General features: G+C 51.3%; 10 protein-coding genes across 10 annotated transcripts; 5 read left to right on the top strand and 5 right to left on the bottom strand.

The window, feature by feature from the left end:
• Nucleotides 1-697: 697 nt before the first annotated feature.
• Nucleotides 698-4,252, top strand: SAICODRAFT_62932 (condensin complex component cnd1; the record flags this gene model as incomplete). The annotated part of the gene is made up of 1 exon (XM_019169956.1): nucleotides 698-4,252. One exon carries the CDS (start codon nucleotides 698-700, stop codon nucleotides 4,250-4,252), a length of 3,555 nt encoding a protein of 1,184 aa, XP_019020732.1.
• A 297-nt stretch (nucleotides 4,253-4,549) lies between these two features.
• On the top strand, nucleotides 4,550-5,585 carry SAICODRAFT_22316 (uncharacterized protein). The gene is made up of 2 exons (XM_019166550.1): nucleotides 4,550-4,789; nucleotides 4,848-5,585. Exons 1-2 carry the CDS (start codon nucleotides 4,586-4,588, stop codon nucleotides 5,427-5,429), a joined length of 786 nt encoding a protein of 261 aa, XP_019020733.1. The 5' UTR covers nucleotides 4,550-4,585; the 3' UTR covers nucleotides 5,430-5,585.
• On the bottom strand, nucleotides 5,526-7,800 carry SAICODRAFT_10644 (LACT-domain-containing protein; the record flags this gene model as incomplete). The annotated part of the gene is made up of 3 exons (XM_019165284.1): nucleotides 5,526-6,167; nucleotides 6,219-6,930; nucleotides 6,983-7,800. 3 exons carry the CDS (start codon nucleotides 7,798-7,800, stop codon nucleotides 5,526-5,528), a joined length of 2,172 nt encoding a protein of 723 aa, XP_019020734.1.
• A 120-nt stretch (nucleotides 7,801-7,920) lies between these two features.
• On the top strand, nucleotides 7,921-8,431 carry SAICODRAFT_44918 (N-acetyltransferase MAK3-like protein; the record flags this gene model as incomplete). Its single annotated transcript, XM_019168795.1, has 2 exons — nucleotides 7,921-8,055; nucleotides 8,114-8,431. Coding segments are annotated over 2 exons (453 nt in total), but the record flags the coding sequence as incomplete, so codon positions are not given.
• A 319-nt stretch (nucleotides 8,432-8,750) lies between these two features.
• Nucleotides 8,751-10,314, bottom strand: SAICODRAFT_194017 (uncharacterized protein). Its single transcript, XM_019166088.1, has 2 exons — nucleotides 10,042-10,314; nucleotides 8,751-9,949 (listed from the first exon to the last, which is right to left on the bottom strand). The coding sequence occupies exons 1-2, from the start codon at nucleotides 10,105-10,107 to the stop codon at nucleotides 8,993-8,995; spliced, it is 1,023 nt and encodes a 340-aa protein (XP_019020736.1). The 5' UTR covers nucleotides 10,108-10,314; the 3' UTR covers nucleotides 8,751-8,992.
• Nucleotides 10,315-11,712: 1,398 nt separating this feature from the next.
• On the top strand, nucleotides 11,713-12,616 carry SAICODRAFT_28237 (uncharacterized protein; the record flags this gene model as incomplete). Its single annotated transcript, XM_019167103.1, has 2 exons — nucleotides 11,713-11,779; nucleotides 11,832-12,616. The coding sequence occupies 2 exons, from the start codon at nucleotides 11,713-11,715 to the stop codon at nucleotides 12,614-12,616; spliced, it is 852 nt and encodes a 283-aa protein (XP_019020737.1).
• A 379-nt stretch (nucleotides 12,617-12,995) lies between these two features.
• Nucleotides 12,996-14,400, bottom strand: SAICODRAFT_32393 (putative hexaprenyl pyrophosphate synthetase Coq1). The gene has a single exon (XM_019168199.1). It carries the CDS (start codon nucleotides 14,323-14,325, stop codon nucleotides 13,003-13,005), a length of 1,323 nt encoding a protein of 440 aa, XP_019020738.1. The 5' UTR covers nucleotides 14,326-14,400; the 3' UTR covers nucleotides 12,996-13,002.
• Nucleotides 14,401-14,553: 153 nt separating this feature from the next.
• On the bottom strand, nucleotides 14,554-16,159 carry SAICODRAFT_22322 (uncharacterized protein). The gene is made up of 9 exons (XM_019166551.1): nucleotides 16,005-16,159; nucleotides 15,781-15,953; nucleotides 15,596-15,728; nucleotides 15,388-15,544; nucleotides 15,304-15,334; nucleotides 15,189-15,251; nucleotides 15,079-15,112; nucleotides 14,937-15,021; nucleotides 14,554-14,878 (listed from the first exon to the last, which is right to left on the bottom strand). Exons 1-9 carry the CDS (start codon nucleotides 16,117-16,119, stop codon nucleotides 14,584-14,586), a joined length of 1,086 nt encoding a protein of 361 aa, XP_019020739.1. The 5' UTR covers nucleotides 16,120-16,159; the 3' UTR covers nucleotides 14,554-14,583.
• A 437-nt stretch (nucleotides 16,160-16,596) lies between these two features.
• Nucleotides 16,597-18,209, bottom strand: SAICODRAFT_10650 (NTF2-domain-containing protein; the record flags this gene model as incomplete). The annotated part of the gene is made up of 3 exons (XM_019165285.1): nucleotides 16,597-17,964; nucleotides 18,021-18,095; nucleotides 18,162-18,209. 3 exons carry the CDS (start codon nucleotides 18,207-18,209, stop codon nucleotides 16,597-16,599), a joined length of 1,491 nt encoding a protein of 496 aa, XP_019020740.1.
• A 375-nt stretch (nucleotides 18,210-18,584) lies between these two features.
• Nucleotides 18,585-20,526, top strand: SAICODRAFT_10651 (anaphase-promoting complex subunit 8; the record flags this gene model as incomplete). Its single annotated transcript, XM_019165286.1, has 6 exons — nucleotides 18,585-18,670; nucleotides 18,727-19,043; nucleotides 19,092-19,333; nucleotides 19,387-19,570; nucleotides 19,622-20,075; nucleotides 20,121-20,526. The coding sequence occupies 6 exons, from the start codon at nucleotides 18,585-18,587 to the stop codon at nucleotides 20,524-20,526; spliced, it is 1,689 nt and encodes a 562-aa protein (XP_019020741.1).
• Between the last annotated feature and the right edge of the window lie 135 nt (nucleotides 20,527-20,661).

A 20,661-nucleotide genomic window follows, 5' to 3' on the forward strand; every position in this document is an offset into this window, starting at 1 on the left:
CCTCATCTTCCTCGTCGTCATATTCCGGGTATGTTGGGTAAGTCGTGTGTGAAAACTGCTGAGGTGTAGGCGGTGCAGGAGTGCCATGCATCCTCGTGATCCCTGGCCGCGGTTCAGGCATATATAGACGCGTATCCTGAACCTCCAGCCGGTCTTTCATGCCTGCTCCTATCTTCGGGTCCATAGTATTGTCATAGACGTTGCCAAATCGATCATTATGCCGTGACGATGATGAAGAGGAGCAGCTCATAATATATGGCCTTTATGAATGCTGGATAAGGTTATTATACAGGATGGCCCTTGTCGTCGTGTCTGTGGTCTCTGTTGTTGTTTCGTGTTCCCGGCCGTACAGTACATGCTTTGACCAAAATGGGTAGCACAGTGCATGTCGCCCCGCGTAATCACAACTCGTTCAATCAGAAAGGAAGTGTAAGCAGGCAGACCTGATCGTATAGAGCTACACTATACAAGACCAAAGACATTCGAACGAGACAAGGGTATCAATTTTCTGCTGAGTTATGCCCGAAGAAACACAGCGAATTTGATATGGTCGGCTTGCCTGCAGTAGGATGTATCCAAAGTTGGAGATGCATACACCCACAGATGTAAACAAACGCAATAACAACCCTCGACCAACGTCAGCAATCGCACTCCAGCACGCGTTGAACCGCCTGAATTGGACGTTGATACGATCAGAATGGCCGATCAGTTTGATCTGAGAGCTGAGCTTGCGGCCTACTTGGATGACCCTTCCTCGGTCGCGACGCAGTTGGACCTCTCGTCTGCCAGCCAGAAGGAATGCGATAGATATATCAACACTACAATCGACACGCTGTCTACATCTCCCGAAGCTATCAAGAATGACGAAATCTTCGACGTGCTTAAAGCGCTCCTCAAGAATTGTGCTGCTTTGACGCCAACGCAGATGTCGAAGATCATGGACCTCATCGTCTCTTCATTACAATCCGAGACCGAGATCCTCGCATCAGATATCGAACAGCCAGACCCAGAGCTGCTCGTCTTACACAGACAGATCTGCGAGATGTACGCCTTTCTTTTGCAGTGGGTAGTCATAGCGGCGGATGGTGCACAAGCCGCAAAAGCAGTTCCCGCACGTCGTGGTAAGACAGCAAAGCCAAAGGCAGCAATAGAACCAACAACCTGGGATTCAACAAGTCAAGTACAAGCTGCACTGGACGTCGTATGCAGGCTATTAGGACTGAAGCTCGGTAGAATATGGCAAACCACATCAGAACGCGACCTGTTTATCGGCCTCTTCACACGACCTATCTGGCTCATTGCGGAATCGGAGCAGCGCATGAAGGTTGTCGCACTTCGCATGAGGATGTACAAAGTCCTCTGTATCTCCATCAAACATCACGGACAGGCCTTTGCAGCACAAACCTCGATCGTCCAGGCCTTGCAATACTTCGAGCACCTATCGGAGCATACGGCCGAATTCCTTCAAATCCTGGCAGAGCAGTACGACTATCCACAACTCGCCGAGGAAGTTGTCAGAGAGCTGTCCAGTAAAGAGTTTGCCGCCGCAGACACCAAAGGCCCGAAAAGCGTAGCAACTTTCGTCGTCAAGCTCAGTGAATTGCTTCCCCGAAGCGTCCTGAAACAAATGACGTCTCTTGCACGGCAACTTGATTCAGAAGCTTACGCTGCGCGCAACGGAGTTATTGAAGTGTGCGGGAACCTGATCGCCTATATGTCTCAGCAAGAACAGAGTGACCAGGCGGAGAACCACAAAACACAGATCAACGGTTTCTTCGATGTTTTGGAGGAGCGCTTCTTGGATATCAATCCATATTGCAGAAGCAAGGTGTGCCAGGTTTATACTAGATTGTGTGACTTGGAGACCAAGTTCCCAAAGCGAAAGCAGATTGTTGCCGACCTTGCCGTTCGTAGCCTGGAGGACAAGTCCAGCAATGTACGAAGGAATGCAATCAGGCTTCTTACGAAGCTACTGTCGACTCACCCTTTCGGCTTGATGCACGGCGGACAACTTACTCAGAATGAGTGGATCGCGAGGTTGGAGCAGGTCAATGCCGAGCTTACGGCGTTGGAGCCTCCGGTGGGCACACCTGGATTGGCAGAGAAGGCGCCGTCTACAGACGTGGAAGACATTCTTGATGACGCGACCGAAGCAAGCATCATGGATGTTGATATGGACGATGCTGGCGAGGAAGCTCCTTCAACGCCAAGGAAGAAGGCGCCTGCCCGTGATGAAGAGGCGACTCCGAAAGCCCAACAACCGAAAGAGGTCGACCAGGAGAGTCTGATGAGGCTACAGTTGACGAAGCGTTACTACACAGAAGCACTCCGCTTCATCGAGTCCCTCCATGAAGGATCCAAGGTTGTTGCTCAGCTTCTTGCATCAAAGAATAAGTCGGAGATCATTGAGGCCATGGACTTCTTCGTCGTTGCCGACGCCTACAAACTCGAAACCTCCAAGCTCGGAATCAGGAAGATGCTTCATCTCATCTGGACAAAGGGTAACAGTGATGAAGGCAAGGGTGTCCAATCTCACCTCATCGAGTGCTACCGTGGCTTGTTCTTCGAAGCGCCGGACCATCTATCGCCGAATGACGCTGCGAACTTCGTGGCGAGGAACATGATGAGTTTGACGTATGGAGCTACATTAGCCGAGTTGACAAGTCTGGAGCAGTTGTTGAGCACCATGATGAAGGAGGGTGATTACATCTCGGACCACGTCGTCCAGAAGTTGTGGCAGGTGTACGGCGTGCAAAGAAAGGAAATTTCGAAATCGCAACGCAGAGGTGCAATCATCGTACTCGGCATGCTCGGTCTTGCGAATCCTGAGGTCATTGTTAACGAGCTTGAGACTCTGTTGCGTGTTGGCCTCGGACTGTTGGGGCGTACCGACTTGGCATTGGCAAAGTACAGCTGTATTGCCCTCCAGCGAATCCAACCAAACAGGAAAGCGACACAAGGACAGCCCGATAGGGCAACTGTCGCGAAGTTGCCCAATGATCATACAGTCTTTTCCAGGTTGTACAGTATCGTGTTGATGTCTTCAGGGAGCAAGGAATGGTTCGGGGTCGCTGAGCAGGCTATCAACGCAATCTACTTACTAGCGGAACACCCTGACATTATTTGTGGCGAAGCTATCCGACAGAAGACCAGGGCCGTGTTCCAGCGCACAGCACAATATCATGCGGAGGATGCGATGGAAGTGGAGGATGGGGAACAGGAGACTGTTGCCGACACCGAGGCCTCGCAAGATCAGTCGACTACCGGATTGGCTCAGCTACTCTTCATTGTTGGTCACGTCGCGATCAAGCAGATCGTTCATATTGAAGCTACGGAAAGGGAATTCAAGCGGCGGAAGGCCAATGCAGCGAAAAAGTCTGCAGCGTCTGCTTTCAGCAAGGGCGCACCGGTTGAAGCCGATGAGCTCGAAGCAATCGGCGGTACCTCCGAGGACGATTTTACCGATGCTATGGCACAAATCCGAGAACATGAACTGCTGTACGGTGACAAATCGCTGCTTGCACGCTTCGGTCCTATGATTGCCGATATCTGCCAAAATAATCTGGTCTACAAGGACAAGGATTTGCAGTCCGCGGCAGCGCTTGCTTTGGCCAAGTTGATGTGTGTCTCTTCTGAGTTCTGCGAAAGACACTTACCGTTGCTCCTGACGATTCTTGAGCGTTCGCACGATCCCATCACTAGGAGCAACGTTGTTATTGCTTTGGGTGATATGACAGTCTGCTTCAATCATCTCGTCGACGAGAACACTGACTTCCTGTACCGTCGTCTCAATGACCGCGACCCGTCTGTTACCAAGACATGCTTAATGACCCTTACCTTCCTTATCCTGGCCGGTCAGATCAAGGTCAGAGGTCAACTTGCCGGAATGGCCAAATGTCTCGAAAACTCCGACAAGCGTATTGCAGATTTGGCGAAGATGTTCTTTACAGAGCTCGCAACCAAGGATAACGCGATTTACAACGGCTTTACGGATATCTTCTCAGTCTTGAGTGCTGACCAAGAAGTGAGCGAAGATACTTTCAGGAGGATCGTCAAGTTCCTCATGACATTCATCGAGAAAGAGAAGCACGCTAAGCAGCTTGCGGACAAATTGGTCTCTCGATTGCCTCACTGCGATTCCGAGAGGGCTTGGAACGATGTTGCATATGCGCTATCGCTGCTACCACACAAGAATGAGGATATCCAGAAGACAATTGCGGAAGGATACAAGTTTGCTGGAGTAGAAGCATGAAAGGCAAGTTGGCGGATTGGTATGAGCTACGTACAGGCGTTTGCTGATCATGAGCTGATTTGCAATAGTCGTGGACGTACTGCGCAGTGTTCATGGTGAGGTACGGAGACACGGGGACCAGGCGTTTTGGCTCATTCTGGCGAATATTACTGCCTATAATAAATTTCATAAACTCTCATACTACCTCCAGCTTGATTGTATTTTATCCCAAGTGCTTTTCGCCGTTACCCAAAAAGTCAGGGCACACGGTGGATTTCCGGAGCAACTGCAGACAGACATCGACATTGTCAGGCCGCGAAGACCAGGTGAACTCGGAGCCTCACAAGACAGACAATGTTCAGACCAACAGCAGCACGGTTTGCACTGAATGCCGCCGGCAAGCCCAAGCCGGCGCTGGGAAAGGATTTGATCAAGTACTGGAACATCGCCAAGGGAGACACTGTTCGCGTTATCTCCGGAGTTGACAAGGGCGCGGAGGGGAAAGTTGTTGATATCACCAAGCACATGAACCAGCTGATTGTGGAGGGTGTCAGAATGGTTGGAACCCTTACTGATCGCAGTTAGAATGCACTTACTAACTTGCGTTCCCTCATAGAAAAGAAGCAGGGTGCCAGAACTTTTCCTCAGCGGAGAAGAGAAGAGCAAGGATGACAAGTTCATGAACAGGCCGCAGCCTGTTCATTACTCCGACGTTCGCCTTGTTGCTGAACTCCCCGACGCTGAAGGCAATGTGCGCAAGGTTATCGTCAAGAAGATCAAGCGCGGACCGCTTTACTACGACAAGAACTTCGGTAGACTGACATGGTCTCGAATCATCCCTGGAGAGAACAAGACCCTGCCTTGGCCCAGAAAGGCTCCCGAAATTGACAAGAACCATCCACAGAACACACCCACCGCCATAGTTGAGGGGTCGACTTGGGTTCCTACCCTGCACACCTCACCAATTCCCGAATCAGTCAGGGACGAACTGAGAAATAAATACTCCAAGTACAAGAGACCGACGCCGGTGCCCAAGATTACATCTCCGGCTATGCCTATTGCTCTCACTGAGCTCCAGGTTGCGAACAGGGAGGCAAGAATCAGGAAGAGATTGCTGGGCGACAAGCCACTGTCGGAGGACGTGATGGATTTGTTGGAGCAGAAGATGAAGAATCATGGGGTTTCGCTCCCTGCATAAAGGACGAATGTGTGGTGATAGATTGACAGGAAGGTCATGCATCTACGGAGCTCTATGATATCAAATGTATCTATTCTCCTTTCATGTTGTTCCAGATTAGGAAATATGCACCCGCTCGGCAATCTCCTTGATCCTGCTGATGATTTTGGTGGGTATACTCTCTCCGGCAGCGATGCGAAGGATGAACTCATTCAGTTCAGCTCGTCCCAAAACGTCGACATGATCCGCCGTACTTGGCCCACCCCGAATGTCAAATCGATCTGGCTGATCAAGCATCTCATATGTGATAACACTGACGTTCGCCGGATTGTATCTTGGAATGGTCCATCCTTTCACGCACATGTATCCCGTACTGATTAAACTCACCGTCCCGTCACCCTCTCCCATTCTAACTCCATGGTCGACATTCATGTCAGGAATGTTGACAGTATTGTCAATCCATGTTGGCCTCTTCCAAGGGAATTCTTTCGGAATGGCCTGCGAGGAGTTCATGCATGGGCATTTCTCTTCAGCGGGTGCCTTCTCGATCGGAACCTGAGCTCCAGGTGTCGAGTCTTCTGTGTACCAATATCCGCGTTCCGTAGGCTTTCCGACACCATATAGACAGTAGATCTTCATATCTGGCGCATGCGGTAAAGAGACTTCAAGAGGGTTGATCCATTTAGCGGGATTATGATTATTAGCCTCAACGTCGGCCGCAGTGTGAGCGACGCCGTGCGAGTAGTTTGTTGCAAGCATCTGTAGAAATCGTTAGCACTTTGGGAATTGAAGGCGGTTCATTGCGAATACCCTGTGAAATGAATGAGGCGTATGCTGCATGAGATAATCGAAGGACGCGGCAAGAGACAGATTTCTCAGGCCAAGGTTGTCGCCCGTTTCCGTATTCTCCGGCCTGAAGTTGATAAAGCTCCCATAACTGGCTTCGCCGCTTCTCTCCTCGCCGGTCTCTGGGTCAATGTCATCAGGAGCCCAGGTCTCATTTCCCCATACAGCGTCGCCTCCTTTCGGTAACATACTCGCAATCCCAGGAAACGATCGAAGGAGGTCGGCTCGTTCTTGTTTGGAGAGGAACTTCTCAAGGCCGTACACAGAAAAGGCATTGAGCTGAGCCGTGTCCTTCATTTCCCCAGACAGCAGAGCAGCAATGGCCTTAGGTGTACCGAGCATAGAACCCGAGATATTGATGAAGGAATCGATGTGATCGTTAACCCAGGTAGGCCCGCCATTGCCGCCCAAAGGGGATTCGACCCACTTCATGAACCAGAAAATGACCTGCGCACCCATCGAGTGCCCTGTGATCACGGCTTTCTTCCCTTCATTGAATTTGACACTGTACTCAATATACATCTTCAACTTTGAGAAGTAGTGATCGCGTGCTTCATTGTTACCATAAGCAAGACGCCAATCGTAAGCGGCGGACAGCATGTTGTTTGGGTCATACCCAATAGCAGCAAGGTTCTCAATGATTTTCGACCAGATCCAGTAACCGGTGATGAAGAAGCTACATATGGTTGTCAGCATTGCTTGTCCATACTGCCCTGTCAACAACTTACTCAGCTGCATCGAATCCCTGAGCCGCACGGATTTTCCCTCCACTGGACGGATCAAGTCCGGTATGCAGATCAAGCTTCAACTGATCCATCCAGCACGTCTTGTCAAGCAGCATTGCTCTCATCATGTTCCAAGATCCCCACAACCTCTTCCTGAAATAGGGCAACGCGCATGTCTCCCCCGTGCTCCAACTCTCCAGTCCTGTGCTGATAACTCCAGGGACCATCACAACCGGGTGTTTCGCAGTGACACCTTCTTTAGCGAGTGCTATGCCTGCACTGAACGGATCACCTTTCAAGGTCGTGCCCTTCGATGCTGCTTCCATACGCTTCGCTTCGTTCAGGAGACCGGATGGAAGAACACCGCGAATGTCCTCGACCCAATCGGAATTATCCATTGCTTCCAGCATTACCTCCCACATAGAGTTGTCAACCTGAGGTGGTTTTGCGAATAGTACGGCCAACAAAACACCGATAAATGCGCCCAAGCCGAAGATGAACCGCTTCTTTTCCCGGAATGGCCTGGGTTTCTTTTTGTGGACATGGCCTGTATGCGACGCCAAATCCGAAGGGAGGGACTCTCGAATCTTCTGTATACATGCGTCGTCTGGAGGAGCCGAAAAGCTCCGTCTCGGAGCGTTTGGTCTTCGTAGCAAGCCCTCGACGTCTTGGATGCCCTCTTCCAAAGCCTTGGCGATCCTATTGCTGGCCTTCGGCTGGGATACTGTCGACGAAGACCCACTGCTGACTGCAATTGAGCCATTACCTTTCGACTCATCAGCATTCTTCCTCTTGGTTCCCTTCTTCTTCTTATTCGGCATTTCGGTGGTGTGTCTACGTTACACGGTTGCCTGCATCATCGAACATCGAGACCGCCAATCTCGGCTCAATCAACCCCACATACACTGACAATGCCGTCCGATCCGATACGACCTGAAGATGTCGTTTACGAGAGATACAAAGACGAAACGGAACTGCCTGATATCATGGCATTGATCTCACACGATCTGAGCGAGCCGTACTCGATCTATGTCTACCGGTACTTTATCCATCAATGGCCAGAGCTGTGCATTTTGGTTTGTTTCCTTAGGTATCCGTTCTAAAAGCAAAAGCAGGTTAACAAGGATCCCGCAGGCTCGGTACAATGATGATCTAATTGGTTGTATCATTAATAAGCTGGAACCTCACCGCGAAACGCCTTTGCGAGGTTACATAGCCATGCTAGCCGTCAAGAAGGAATACCGCGGCCTTCAAATCGCTTCACGACTTGTCCAGCGGTCAATTGATGAAATGGTTGCACAAGATGCCGACGAGATCGCTTTGGAGACCGAGGTCACGAACGTCGCAGCTATGGCCTTGTACGAGAAGCTGGGGTTCGTGAGGTACAAGAGGCTGCATAGGTACTACCTGAACGCGAGTGATGCCATTAGGCTCTTGTTGCCATTGAAAGAGCCTCAAATGCCCACTCTGGTAAATCCAGGAGTGGTTGAGGAGGCTGGAGGCAACGGAAGGGACATGCAGTTCGTATGAGAACGACGTGAGGTGTCTGTAGGGTTTGCGATGATGACGGCAACCCCACAAAAAGAATAAGTCAAGTTATGTATTGGAGAGCCCTGCTCCATGAGTGTCGTGTTCGGTGAAGCGCTGGCGCTCTAGTTTTTCGCGTCGACTCATTGATGGCAATGTCCCACAGCGGAGAGGTTTCATACTCCCAAGGCTCTGCCCGAAATTTGAAGTGCATACACGACACACGAACCCGTTGAAGGTAGTAGATGGATACTCAATCTCGCAGGAAACATGGGCTCGGAGGAGACATCATGATCTTCTTGGATGAGGGTGATGCGGCACCTACGAAATCACAATGGACAAAATGATACAAACGCACCCTCACATTACTATCGAAGCAAGAAACAAAATATCTACCTCATCACAAAACCCCAATTCAATATATACAGTCTCGCGAAGTCCAGCTCCACAAGAATTAATCATCACAAAAGAAAGTTCAGACACACCTCACATCATCATCCTTCTCCTCGCCTTTGCAGCCAAATCCGAACATCCGCCACCAACAGAGAACCTCAAACAATCATCCTGAGCACCACGTTGCGCGACGGGCATGAGGACAGGCTGGTGGTTACTCGCGGAGGACATGGTACAGACGCGGTAACATCCCTGAGCCAAACCGCCCGTAACAACAGCACTGAGCTCGCGAACACCGTTGCCTTGCTGCGTACCAGCATCGTTGATACCTTTGAAGAACGCGAAAGTCGTAGCATCCAACGGCGCAGTAGGGTTGGTGGTACCACTCAAATCCTGAATAGTGACGTGCGTATGCCCAAGAACTTGCCCATTCTGCAACTGCTGCGGCGCAGAATAATACGTCGTCTGCGCATTCGTAAACTGCCCCGCGGCCAAATTCGCAACAAGGACGTTGATACTGAACGTTGTGTCAGCCTGGATATCCTCGCCGCTGGAAGGGCCGGTGATGATGGAGGAGATCATGTTGGACGTGGAAGGGATATCGCCCATGACGACACCGTTGCAGGAGCCGCCTTTGACTTGGAGGCCGTTGGTGAGGGTTTTGCCGGTGCAGAAGTTAATGAAGTTAGCGGGGTCGGTGGCGGAGTTGACTTGGCCAGCTTCGGCACCCGAACCAGCTTGACCGGTGGAGTCGGAGGCGGATTGGACGTTGGCGGGGTCGAGGGAGAGATCAGAATTGTTGCCGCCACCACCACCACCACCGTTGTTGTTGTTATTGTTGTTGTTGTTGGAGGATGAAGCCGCGGCCGCAACGTCGGCGGAGGAGGAGGCAGCGGTGGCAGCATCGTTGTTGGCAGCCGCGCTCGAAGAAGCCGCTGCAGCAGCATCAATGGAGGCAGCAGCAGCAGCAGTCGAGGAGTTGGCCTGGTTGGCTTGGTTGTTGTTGCCACCACCGTTACCACCACGGTTACGACCACCACGTCCACGACCCTATCAAATACAAAGTCAGCACACATCCAATAACCACACAACAACCACAAGGTCACAACGCCAAACCGGATATCAACAGGGTATAATGGCACCGACCTGAGAAGCAGCGTTGCCAGAGGCAGCAAATGAAATAGCCGAAACAGTATTGTTACCAGCATTTAAGTTCGCCCTATTGACAACAGACCCCTTCTTCGAGGCCGATGCCGTAGTGTTTCCGAAAACTTGGCGACGACGGTGGGATTTGGTACATACCCTCTGAGGAGCAGGTGCAGGAATGGGCATAGCCTCACGAGCCTTCAAGGAAACAGCAGCAACGCTCGTAACGCCAGCGAACGAGTCGATTGGGGTAAGGCCGAGGAAGGCGACAGCGAAAAGAAGGGAGGCGGCGAACTTCATGGTGAATGTGAATAAGTTGTTGAGTTGGAAGAAGTGAGGTAGATAGGAAGTGAGTCCTGCTCGATACTTCGTAGATAGTAAATGAGAGAGTGCGTCGTCGACTCGAACCGGCGAGTCGAACAAGAAGTAAGTGAAGGGACGGAGGGTGCGTTGAGAGCTTGACAATTTTCTCCGTCGATGAGGCGGGAGCGAGGAGGTTTATATAGCCCTCCAGCCCTGCGAGCGTCGGCTAAAACAACCCTGGGAACCTGCTCATAGATCGTCTAGATCCGGGAAGCGACTCGGAGATATGCAGCAGTACCCTTACCCTCTTGCTGATCGATGGAACCTACCAGGTCATTGGTCGGGGATATATGGATTTGTTCTTCGAGGAATGTCCTCCTGCGTTCTTGCTGGGATTAGGTAAGCTGGCTGGGACAAAACACGCTCGTCCCTGTAACGGGATACGCAGGAGTTGTTTTACTATGATACAAGAACCTACTCTGGGATCTAGTTGAAACATTGAACAAACATCAAAGTCTTGAGAGTTGTTCCAAGAAGCCACTGAGATCAGAACAATCCTCGAAACTCAAAGGACTCGACGGAGGGACTGGGAGTGCAAGGGTGGTATTGCCGTGGGAAATTTCGGACGTTGTAGGTGTAGGGAGTAGTGGTTCCCTCGGGGCAGGCGTTTCACAAAAGATAGGAGCAGGAGTTGATTGATTGACAACGACTGGAGGGAGTGGTTTCTTTTTGCGGTTTTTGTCGAGTATTGACAAAACTGGTTCAATCAGCGGTGGGCATGACAAGGTGCTAAACGGTTCAAACGCAGATCATAGCATCAACCCAGGCATCGAACAGATGAGCCTACAACCGCAGATGGTCGTTCTTGTTGGTTACTGGATGCCGGTAGCAAAAAGTCCCGTGCTCAGCACAACTCCATTTTTTCTGAAGTAAGACCATGGTCTCAGCATGCTGAACCTCTCCCCTCGATAAAGCAGTTTCAATCATCTCCGTATCTGCTCTCAGTACCATCTTCCTTAAATAATCGCGATGTGAAGATATACGTACCGTTAAAGGCTGTCAACACAATATGAACAGATCACAGTACTGTTCAATTTCAGCATGAGCGTGGGGCACACCACGGACGCTGACCTGGAGGTCTTTGCCAGTATTGACTACGCTGAAAATACCAAGGTCTTGTACCACCAAGAGTTTTGAAACTGCCATCATCTACGTTTAAAACAACGATCTCTTCTCACCCATGATTCCTGTGCAACATTTTGACAGGCCTGGCCACTGCAAGGGCCCGAGGCCACCTGGTCCCCCAATACCTGATTAGAACTCATCCCCATTTCTCGACATCTTTCCAGGCTGATCTCCCTTCCATGGAATGGGTGCTTGAGCACATTCTGCTTGATGAGCAGACAGCGTACACCCCAGATCTCATTCCCCGTAAGTTTTTGCGGCGCGACACGCGAAGGATGCGGCTAACATGAACGGACAGTTCTCCTTCAGCAGATCGCAGCGGCTGATCCGAATGCCCAACCTCCCTTACATGCGGTTCCACGATTGATTGAGGCCTTTCTGAGGGTTGATGTTGCACATCAGACATCGTCTCTCATTGGGGACATGCTTGCGCAATTGGAGAGATTCGAAACGCATCGTGACATGTTATCTGTCTTGAGCGCGGCAAGTGAGGAAACCGGAAAGCGGCAGAAAGGGATCTTGCACAGTTATCTGTACATTGACAAGGCCCTCAGACGCCGCGCTGTATTCTCCTTACTGGAGCGACGACCGGATGGCTGGCAGATCGAGTGCATGGCACTTCTGAATACACTGTATCCCCTGACGTCTCTGTCACCACCACAGACAAGAAACGCACGCGTCTTGATGTTGGCACGATTGAAGGAACGCAGTCTGATGAGTGCCCTCATTAGCGACTGTCAGAACCACTACGCCAAAGGCGAATCAGGAGAACCACCTCACCTGATCTCGGAGCGTAAGCCATACACATGGGCTGCTATCAGTGATGTGGTGTCGCTGTATCTTGAAGGTACTGTGGAAATATTTAAGCAGCTTGATCCGGACTGGAAGATCAGCAACATTGAGCACATGGCGGCGGAAATGGAACAGAGGATAGCCGGTGGTGAATCAGTGCCACTGTTGCAGGAAGAAAACTGGACGTATATGGGACTACCGGTCACTCAGGAAGAGGTTGATCTCGATGATATGGTGACGGACGATGATGGTATTGGGGAGCCTAGCAGTGAGGTGCTTCACGAAGGCTAAGTGTCCATGGGTGCCCCCTTGATAGAGAGCAGCGCAAGACAGTGGGCTCAGCGGAAGGCTCTGCTAACGTCCCGTACGCGAGACATAGAACCGCGGGAGTGTCTCCGCATCCGTACGCGCTTGCGAAAGCCCAACGACAGGGATTAAAGCAGGCGAAAGCAACGATATCGCGTTCTGCCTTGTTGCTCAAGAGTTGCGAAATTGAGCTACTAAGGCAAGGTTGATGAAAGAAGAGGAGATAGTTTTATCACTTTGCCACGTATATCAAAATGCATACCCATCGTATCCCTAATAATATCCCTGATATCCCAATGCCCACACCAACCAAAACTTTTGTATCAATCATGTCGCTCCAAAAAATGCAATACCGTCCTCAAGCACTCCATCTATCTTGACCTAGTCAACACCTTGTCCGTCAACTGCTCCAAAGCCTTCCGTGCCGGACTCTCCGGGAACGTCCGAATTGCATCCAACGCCTTCTGGGCATACTCCTCCGCCAAGGCTCTCGTCTTCTCCAATCCATCACTTTTCTCGACCAACTCGCGTGCACGCTCGACGTCTCCTGGGTCAGAGAACTTGCGCTTGATCATGGGACCGAGCTCGGCGTGGTGCTTCCATGCGAAGAGGGCCGGCGCGGTGGCGAGACCGAGCTGGAGGTCTGCACCGGCGGGCTTACCGAGGTCGGTAGCGGAGACGGTGTAGTCGAGCATGTCGTCGACGATCTGGAATGCCAAACCAAGGTTCCTTCCGTAAGCATAAGCAGCATCAGCAACCTCAGGCGTAGCACCACCCAGAAGCGCACTTGCTCTGCACGACTTGGCAATCAAGGACGCAGTCTTCAAGTAAGTCTTCTGCAAATAGTAATCGAACGTTTCCTGCGTCGCCGTAGCCTCAATCGCATCATCAACAGTATTTTTCAACTGCATGAACTCTCCCTCAACCAAGTTTGCAATAACAGTAGCCAAAAGCTCAATCACCTCCGGATTGCGCAACCTCGCCAATGCAACAGACGCCCGTCCCAACAAGAAATCACCAGCCAAAATCGCCATCTTGTTTCCGAATGCCTGGTTTCCGGATGGTGCGTTTCGTCTGGTCTCGGAAGCGTCGATAACGTCGTCGTGGAGGAGTGATGCTGCATGGATCATCTCCGTGATCTCAGCCAACCGCCGTTGCGAGGCGAGGATATTCGACGTCTGTCCCTCGATCTCGCCGTCCTTCGTTAATGGTCCTGACCTCATGTTCATCATATCTGGGTTCTTGTCATTGAGCACCTCTGGTGGTGCGAGTCCCTCGTTCACCGGAACCTCCACGACCTTCTCCCAACCCTGAACTTTTGGCGCAACCTCCGTCGCCTGAGCCATCAGCAGTACCATGAGCGGACGAATATGCTTTCCCTCAGACTGAACATAGTATTTAGCGACAGTGTCGAGAGAAGGGTGTCCTGAACCGAGGAGAGATCGGATGTTGGATGTAAGATTTGACATCTCGGGACCGACCAAGTTGAGCGGATTGATGAGAGGTTGATTCGGATCAGGCTCAACCAGTCTCGACGCCGAAGACACAGCAGCAGCCCATGAACTCGATGGCCGGCTCGTCGGGGTACATCTTAGTCGTAATGAAGGTGCCGAGGCTGTTCTTAGGGTAACCGATCGCAGAGAGGCGATTGATCGAGAGCTGATGCTTCGTATCCGCAGTGCTGGTGAGGCCATGGTATATGGATTTGAAATGATTTGCTGAAGATGTAGACCTCACGGATCAAAGCTTTGTCCTGAACTCAATCTCCGAGCCTTTACTGGTCTCAAGCCGAACCTGCACCCGTGCCGACTTTTCGACCCCACAAAATCCTAGGCCTGTGACGATCCCGGGATTCATCGAATATATGCTTAATTCAAAATACCGATATATAAGGTCGAAATATTACATAACTCCAAAACGAAGGCCAGAACTCCGACGTCAAATGTCCCCACTTATACATCCATCACCTGACCCTGGGAGCTTTGCACCCAGGTGCCCTCCAAAGCATCCTCCGGGAACTCGTCCTTCGTCAACTTCAAGTCCTTGAAGACTCCGTCTTCCTCGCCAAGATGTTTCATTCTCTTTTCGTCTTCCTCCTCGAGCTTCTCGATCTCCTCCATTTCAGCCTTGTCCAACTCGTCCGCGACATCGCCTTTCTCACCGATGAAGAGGATCTGGGCATGGTCGTAGCTCATAAACTCCGGTTCAAGAGGAGCCCAGGAACGTTGACGGAACTTTTCGATAACCCTGCGTACCACCGTGATGTCAGCCTAGCTCGTATGTTCAATACATGATCATTAAGTACTCCTTGGGATACTCAGCCTGCGGCAACCCACGAGCCTGAGGCGGCTGCTTCGTCTCAGGATTCTTGACGCTGACGACAAAAGAACCTGTACATATTGATCAGTATGGAAGAGCCAACCTTGCTTCAACCGTTCAACATGTACCTTGGCTGCGAATGTTGAAGGCCTTCTGCACATCCTTCCATAACGTGTAAGCCATTACATGTTCAGGGAGCATAATGCTGGAAGTCACTTGCCGCAGGTTCGGACGGAACCGTCAGCATATAGGCAAAGTGCGTGGTGCTGCCATCGTGCACGATAGAGTAAACCCCCTCACCCTACCAAAGAGTTAACAAAAGGCCGCAGAGCAGCCTCACCCGTATGGCAAACCTCAGGCCTTGCAGCAGGTGTAACCCTCGTCCTGTAAACCAGATTTAGCTCATTTCCATAGGAACGTCAAGAAACTTAGTCTACCCTTTCGTCTTCGTCTCATTGACATCCTCACACAGTCTTTCCCGAACCTCCTTCAACACCATCCCCGCACACCCCTTCGGCACAAACGTCAAGAAGCGATCGTGACGACCCGTAGCAGGTAGCTTCTTTTTGGGAATCTCGATAATGCGGGTTTTGTCTGTACACCTGGAATTAGCGTCGATGACAGGCTCGTTTTATCCCGGGCTACCGTTTTCTGCGTCGCGTGCACTGTCACCAAGCTTTTCGTTCTTGCCGATGGGGCGGAGGACGATGTAGGAGCGTTGAATGTCGGCGTCGGCGTCGTGAGGGGTTTCGACGTCGATCTTGGGGCGGAAGAAGAACTGTCATCAGATCAACGATTGGCCCCGAGAACGGGGAAAATGGGATCCATACATAAACCAGTCCTTTTTCGAGAGTCTGGGATGAGCTTTCCTTATCCTTCGGCTTGGTACCCGCTGAAGCCTCATGCTTGCTGACAGATGGCTTCTCCTCCTTCTCCTCCTTATCAGGCTCCTCTTCCTCTTCCTCCTCCTCTTTGGCCTTCCTCTTCCCCTTCGAAGCTTTCTCTGTGCACCATTGGTTAGCAAAGCTCTCCAATGACTTACCAACCTATCCACCATGCGTATGCTTCTTCTTCGTAACCTTCGCCTTCTTGGGCTGCCTCTCTATCTTCTGACCCAAGGTCGTCTGATCCGCATCGTGCTTCTTGCCAGCTGAACGAGTCTGAACCATACTCAAGTTTTACAGTTGCAATTGATCACGGCTCTTGGTCTTCAGGTTTTGCGATGATTGTAACAATTAAGGCACATGTATGACGTATTTTATCTTGGACCCCGCCCCGCTCTCTGTATACGAGTACACCACCACGACAAGGGTTCAATGGACTTCAAGGCCGTCCAGTCACAACTACCTCTTATTTGCGATCGTTAAAGTAAATGACTGTAAACAGCGCAATGCCAGCATCACCAAAAAGACCAAAAAAGACTCCGTTCACTCGTACTCGCACATATCGTATCGTATCATACCGGTATCGATATCAATCACAACGCTCTCTGCAAAGTAAACGCAAAAATGACCATCCCAAAACACTAGCACTAATAAATTATTACTCAACCCAACGCTTTCCTTAAGCTTCCCAAGCCACACCTAATCACACAAGCCTCCCTCCCCTATTGGTCTTTTTTATGGTTGTGCTAGATGCAAACTCCTCTATGTGGGAGTCTGAGCTCCACCGTTACGGGGCTTGTTGAAGCCACCGCGGCCAGCACCCTGGTTGCCGCCACGACCGCGCTGGTATCCACCCTGCTGCCCACGACCAGAGTTCTGCCTCTGGAAGGGACCACCCTGAGGACCGCCCCTTCGGCGCTCCTCGATGATCACGGGAGGAAGGTTAGGAGAGATGCGGACGTGGTGAGTGTTGTAAGCGGCAGCGAAAGCGGAGGCATCGACGAACTCGACGAAAGCGCAGTTCTTTTGACGGTTGACATCGAAGTCCTTCAAGGGACCGAAAGCGGTGATGGCGTCACGGAGCTGCTGGTTGGTGATCTCCTGGTGGACGTTCTTAATGAAGGCAAAGGCGTTGCCCTCGGCGGGGGGAGCACGGCCCTCGCGGCGGCGGTTCTCCTCGAGAGGAGGAGTGGACTGCTGCTTGGGCTGCTTGGGCTGTTGGGGCTGTTGGGGCTGTTGGGGCTGTTGGGGCTGTGCGGGCTGTGTGGGAGCCTGAGCAGGGGCAGCCTTGGGGGCGACGGCGGCGGCGGCCTGGGCAGGAGTGGAAGCGGTACCCTTGTTGAAGAGGTTGGCCCAGGTCTTCGGCGCGGCAGGAACGGCAGGAGGAGGGGTGGCCTTGGCGGCGTTGGCGGGAACGGTACCGGGTGCGGGGGCTGGCTCAGCAGGAGCCGCGACCTCCTCCTGGACGGGCTCCTCGGGCTTAGCCTTCTCGACAGGGGCTGCCTCCTCGGCGACAGGCTCCTCAACCTTCTCCTCCTCCTGAACGGGAGCAGCCTCCTCCTGCTGCTCCTGCTCCTGCTCCTGCTCCTGAACGGGCTCCTCCTCAACTGCACCAGCCTCAGTCACAAGAGTCTCCTCGATAACATCGGCAGGCTGAGGAGTGTCAAGCTGCTCCTCCTTGGTCTCCTGAACCTCTTCCTGAGGAGGCTGGAGGTGTTGCTCAGAGAACAAGCTTTCAGAGTTCTGCATGCTGCTGAACCCAGAGTCGGCCTGAGCGAGCTGGTCAACATGCCCAGGCTCAACGGCACCCTCCTCATACTCCTCATCAACCTCCTCCTTCAAATACCGGAAAATGTCGTTAAGAACGAAGTATCCATTAGGCTGCTCAGCCAAGAAGAAGGTCTGAGCGAACTTCCTGGAGGGCTCACCGTTGTTGGACATCTCACCGAGGACCTGGATGATGATTCCACCGTTCGCAGAAGCCTGGGAGTCGACGTTGGAGACGAGGACCTTAGCGTCGTTGTAGTTCAATTCGAGGATCTTCTTGTGGATGTCCTGTTGACCCACAGACGACATCACGCTCTCACCCTCATTGCCGTGCACCAATGTTGATCGCTTGGTGTAGAAGCACTGTACCAGTCCATTCATTAGTCATTGTGTGCAGAAACGAGCAACTTAGTACGTACGTGAAGGATATTAGGCTCCTTGTGCATAAAGGTGTAGTATTGCGACACGAAAAGCCATCCGATCTCAGACTTGGGCTATAGAACAAATCCTAATTAGCAATCACAATTCTCTCCCATTTAGCACGCCGAGGACGAACTCACAAGCTTCTCCGTCTCAGCTCCAGCTCCGTTGGAAGGTGCGGCAGACATGGCGATAGGTAGTGTTATGGATTGAATGCAAGCGGTATGACGATAAATGGAATCAACGAAGCCTTTCTTGCTGAATGGTAATGGGAATGGAATTGGGAATTGGTTGTATACTCGAACTCTCCGCTGGCGGCTGTTTCGTGGAACTGCACCTGACCGGATGCGGGTAGCGTCGTTGCCCGACCCCAAGCAACCTGGACGTAACGTAGACATTTCAGCATAACAGTACCGAATTCGAAGTCTACCATCGTCGTTCTACTCCCTTCATTCATTGTTGATTCAGACTCGTTATACTGCATCGTCTACCGCACTCCAACCAGCTTCGCAACACCCTCACTTACAGCCCATTATCAGTTGCTGCTGGGCAACCGTGACAACATGAATACAGCATATGAACTGCATGCTATGCTGCTCGAAGCCGTGAAGAAATGCTCGGAGCGTGGACTTGTCAATGGCGCGAAATGGTGAGGATGGCCTGCTTTCACCGTTCGACCTGTCATGAACTTACTCTTTACTTTAGGGCGGCTGAAGCTCTGAACGGAATGGAGTCTCTAGAACTCGCACATGCTCAATTCGCATCGACACCACAGAAGGGAATGGACTTTGATATATCTGCCGAGCCTCCAAGTACACCGGGGCGCAACTCCGACGCTGCCTACGAAGCTCAAGAAGTCGATAAATACCTCTTGGCAAAAGCATACTTCGATTGTCGGGAGTATCTTCGTGCTGCACATTACCTGAAAGGCTGCAAGAGCTACAAGTCCATCTTCTTAAGACTATACGCTACGTACCTCGCCGGAGAAAAGCAGAAGGATGAGGATGCAGAGACAATCATGGGTGAGTACTTTTATGCACTCGATGCTGCTATTATCTAACCATGAACAGGTCCTGCGGACAATGGCCTCATTGCAAACAAGCAAATTACGGCAATCACGACTGAGCTCGAGGACCTAATTTTGGGGAAGGAACGCAACGATGCTTTCCTGCTATATTTGTACGGAGTCGTCCTTGGGCGTCAAAAGAAGGAGCAAGATGCAGTACAAGCTCTCATTAAGGCAGTGGAAACATACCCCTATCACTGGGGTGCCTGGCAAGAACTGGCATCCAATATCAGCGGCGCTGACATGGTTCATCATCTCTCACCATCCTGCATTCGATCTCGCTAATCATATTTGTGTAGTTGAGCGCCGTACTGCCCACATTACCTGATCATATCATGACAAAGTTCTTCATGATGCACGTCAGTGCTGAGCTGTTACAACACGGAGAAGCTTTACAGGCACACTTGCCGGAATTGCAGTCTATGTTCCCCAGAGGTCATTTCCTCCAAGTACAACGTGCGCTACTGGTATACAATGCAAGAGGTACGATCATGTGAATATGCCTGGTTCCCAGCATACTAATTGTCACGGCAGAATATGACGAAGCCGCTGGTATATTCGAGGTAATCATGACTGAAGATCCGTATCGCCTTGACCAAGCAGATGTGTATTCCAACATCCTGTACGTTATGGAAAACCGTGCCAAACTCGCCCATCTGGCACAGGCAGCCACAAACACAGACCAATTTCGGCCGGAAACGTGCTGTATCATCGGCAACTACTACAGTTTACGGAATGAACACGAGAAGGCAGTGACATACTTCCGGCGAGCACTGAAGCTAAATCGGAATTACTTGTCTGCATGGACCTTGATGGGTCATGAATTTGTGGAGATGAAGAATACGCACGCTGCCATCGAAGCTTATCGCAGAGCTGTGGACGTGAACAGGAAAGATTACCGTGCTTGGTATGGATTGGGTCAAACATATGAAATGCTGGAGATGCACTACTATGCTCTTTACTACTTCCAACGAGCAACATCACTAAGGTATGAGAACTCTCACGTATAAGGTCAAGTCTAACAGGTTACCAGACCGTACGATCAGCGCATGTGGCAAGCGCTTGCGGAGTGTTATGAGCAGCTACAAAGACCAGCAGAAGCAATTAAGGCCTATAAGAGGGCGTTGGGTGGTAATGCACTGGCTCCAACCATGCTATACAAACTTGGAAACCTGTACGAAAGGTTAGGGAACGTCAAAGCAACAGCGGCATACTTTGTGGAGTTGGTGACTGTGGAAAGAAGGGAGGGAATGGAAGCGGATGAAGCAACGGCAGAAAGCGGGAGGGCACGAATATGGCTTGCAAGACATGAAATGTCAAGGGGGAATTTGAGACAGGCAGAGGCATATGTTGCTGATGCCATTACATTGAATGTGCCAGAGATTGAGGATGCACGGGCTTTACAGAGAGAACTACGAAGTCGCAGAGAAAATCAGTGAAACCTGGTTCTTGATCCATATCCAGTTTTAACGTGCTCGAGGAGGACGCCGCGCGGAGGAGGGAGCGGTGAAGGGGATCGGTTGGGGGAGCTTTGGCCATTGTGGTGATACTTGGGTGTAGCAAGTGACCATTCC

This window comes from Saitoella complicata, assembly GCF_001661265.1.
Source record: "Saitoella complicata NRRL Y-17804 unplaced genomic scaffold SAICOscaffold_33, whole genome shotgun sequence".
NCBI classification, from domain to species: domain Eukaryota; kingdom Fungi; phylum Ascomycota; class Saitoellomycetes; order Saitoellales; family Saitoellaceae; genus Saitoella; species Saitoella complicata.

Bases quoted from the DNA above. Each gene is read 5' to 3' on its own strand.
- SAICODRAFT_22316 (XM_019166550.1), top strand. From the start codon at position 4,586: ATGTTCAGACCAACAGCAGCACGGTTTGCACTGAATGCCGCCGGCAAG. The intron at 4,790-4,847 runs GTTGGAACCCTT...GTTCCCTCATAG, and splicing joins TTGTGGAGGGTGTCAGAATG to AAAAGAAGCAGGGTGCCAGA.
- SAICODRAFT_194017 (XM_019166088.1), bottom strand. From the start codon at position 10,107: ATGCTGGTAACAATACTGTTTCGGCTATTTCATTTGCTGCCTCTGGCA. The intron at 9,950-10,041 runs GTGCCATTATAC...TGTATTTGATAG, and splicing joins CAACGCTGCTTCTCAGGTCG to GGTCGTGGACGTGGTGGTCG.
- SAICODRAFT_32393 (XM_019168199.1), bottom strand. From the start codon at position 14,325: ATGGCCTCACCAGCACTGCGGATACGAAGCATCAGCTCTCGATCAATC.
- SAICODRAFT_22322 (XM_019166551.1), bottom strand. From the start codon at position 16,119: ATGGTTCAGACTCGTTCAGCTGGCAAGAAGCACGATGCGGATCAGACG. The intron at 15,545-15,595 runs GTAGCCCGGGAT...CCAGGTGTACAG, and splicing joins TGCACGCGACGCAGAAAACG to ACAAAACCCGCATTATCGAG. The intron at 15,252-15,303 runs GTTTGCCATACG...ACTCTTTGGTAG, and splicing joins CACCTGCTGCAAGGCCTGAG to GGTGAGGGGGTTTACTCTAT.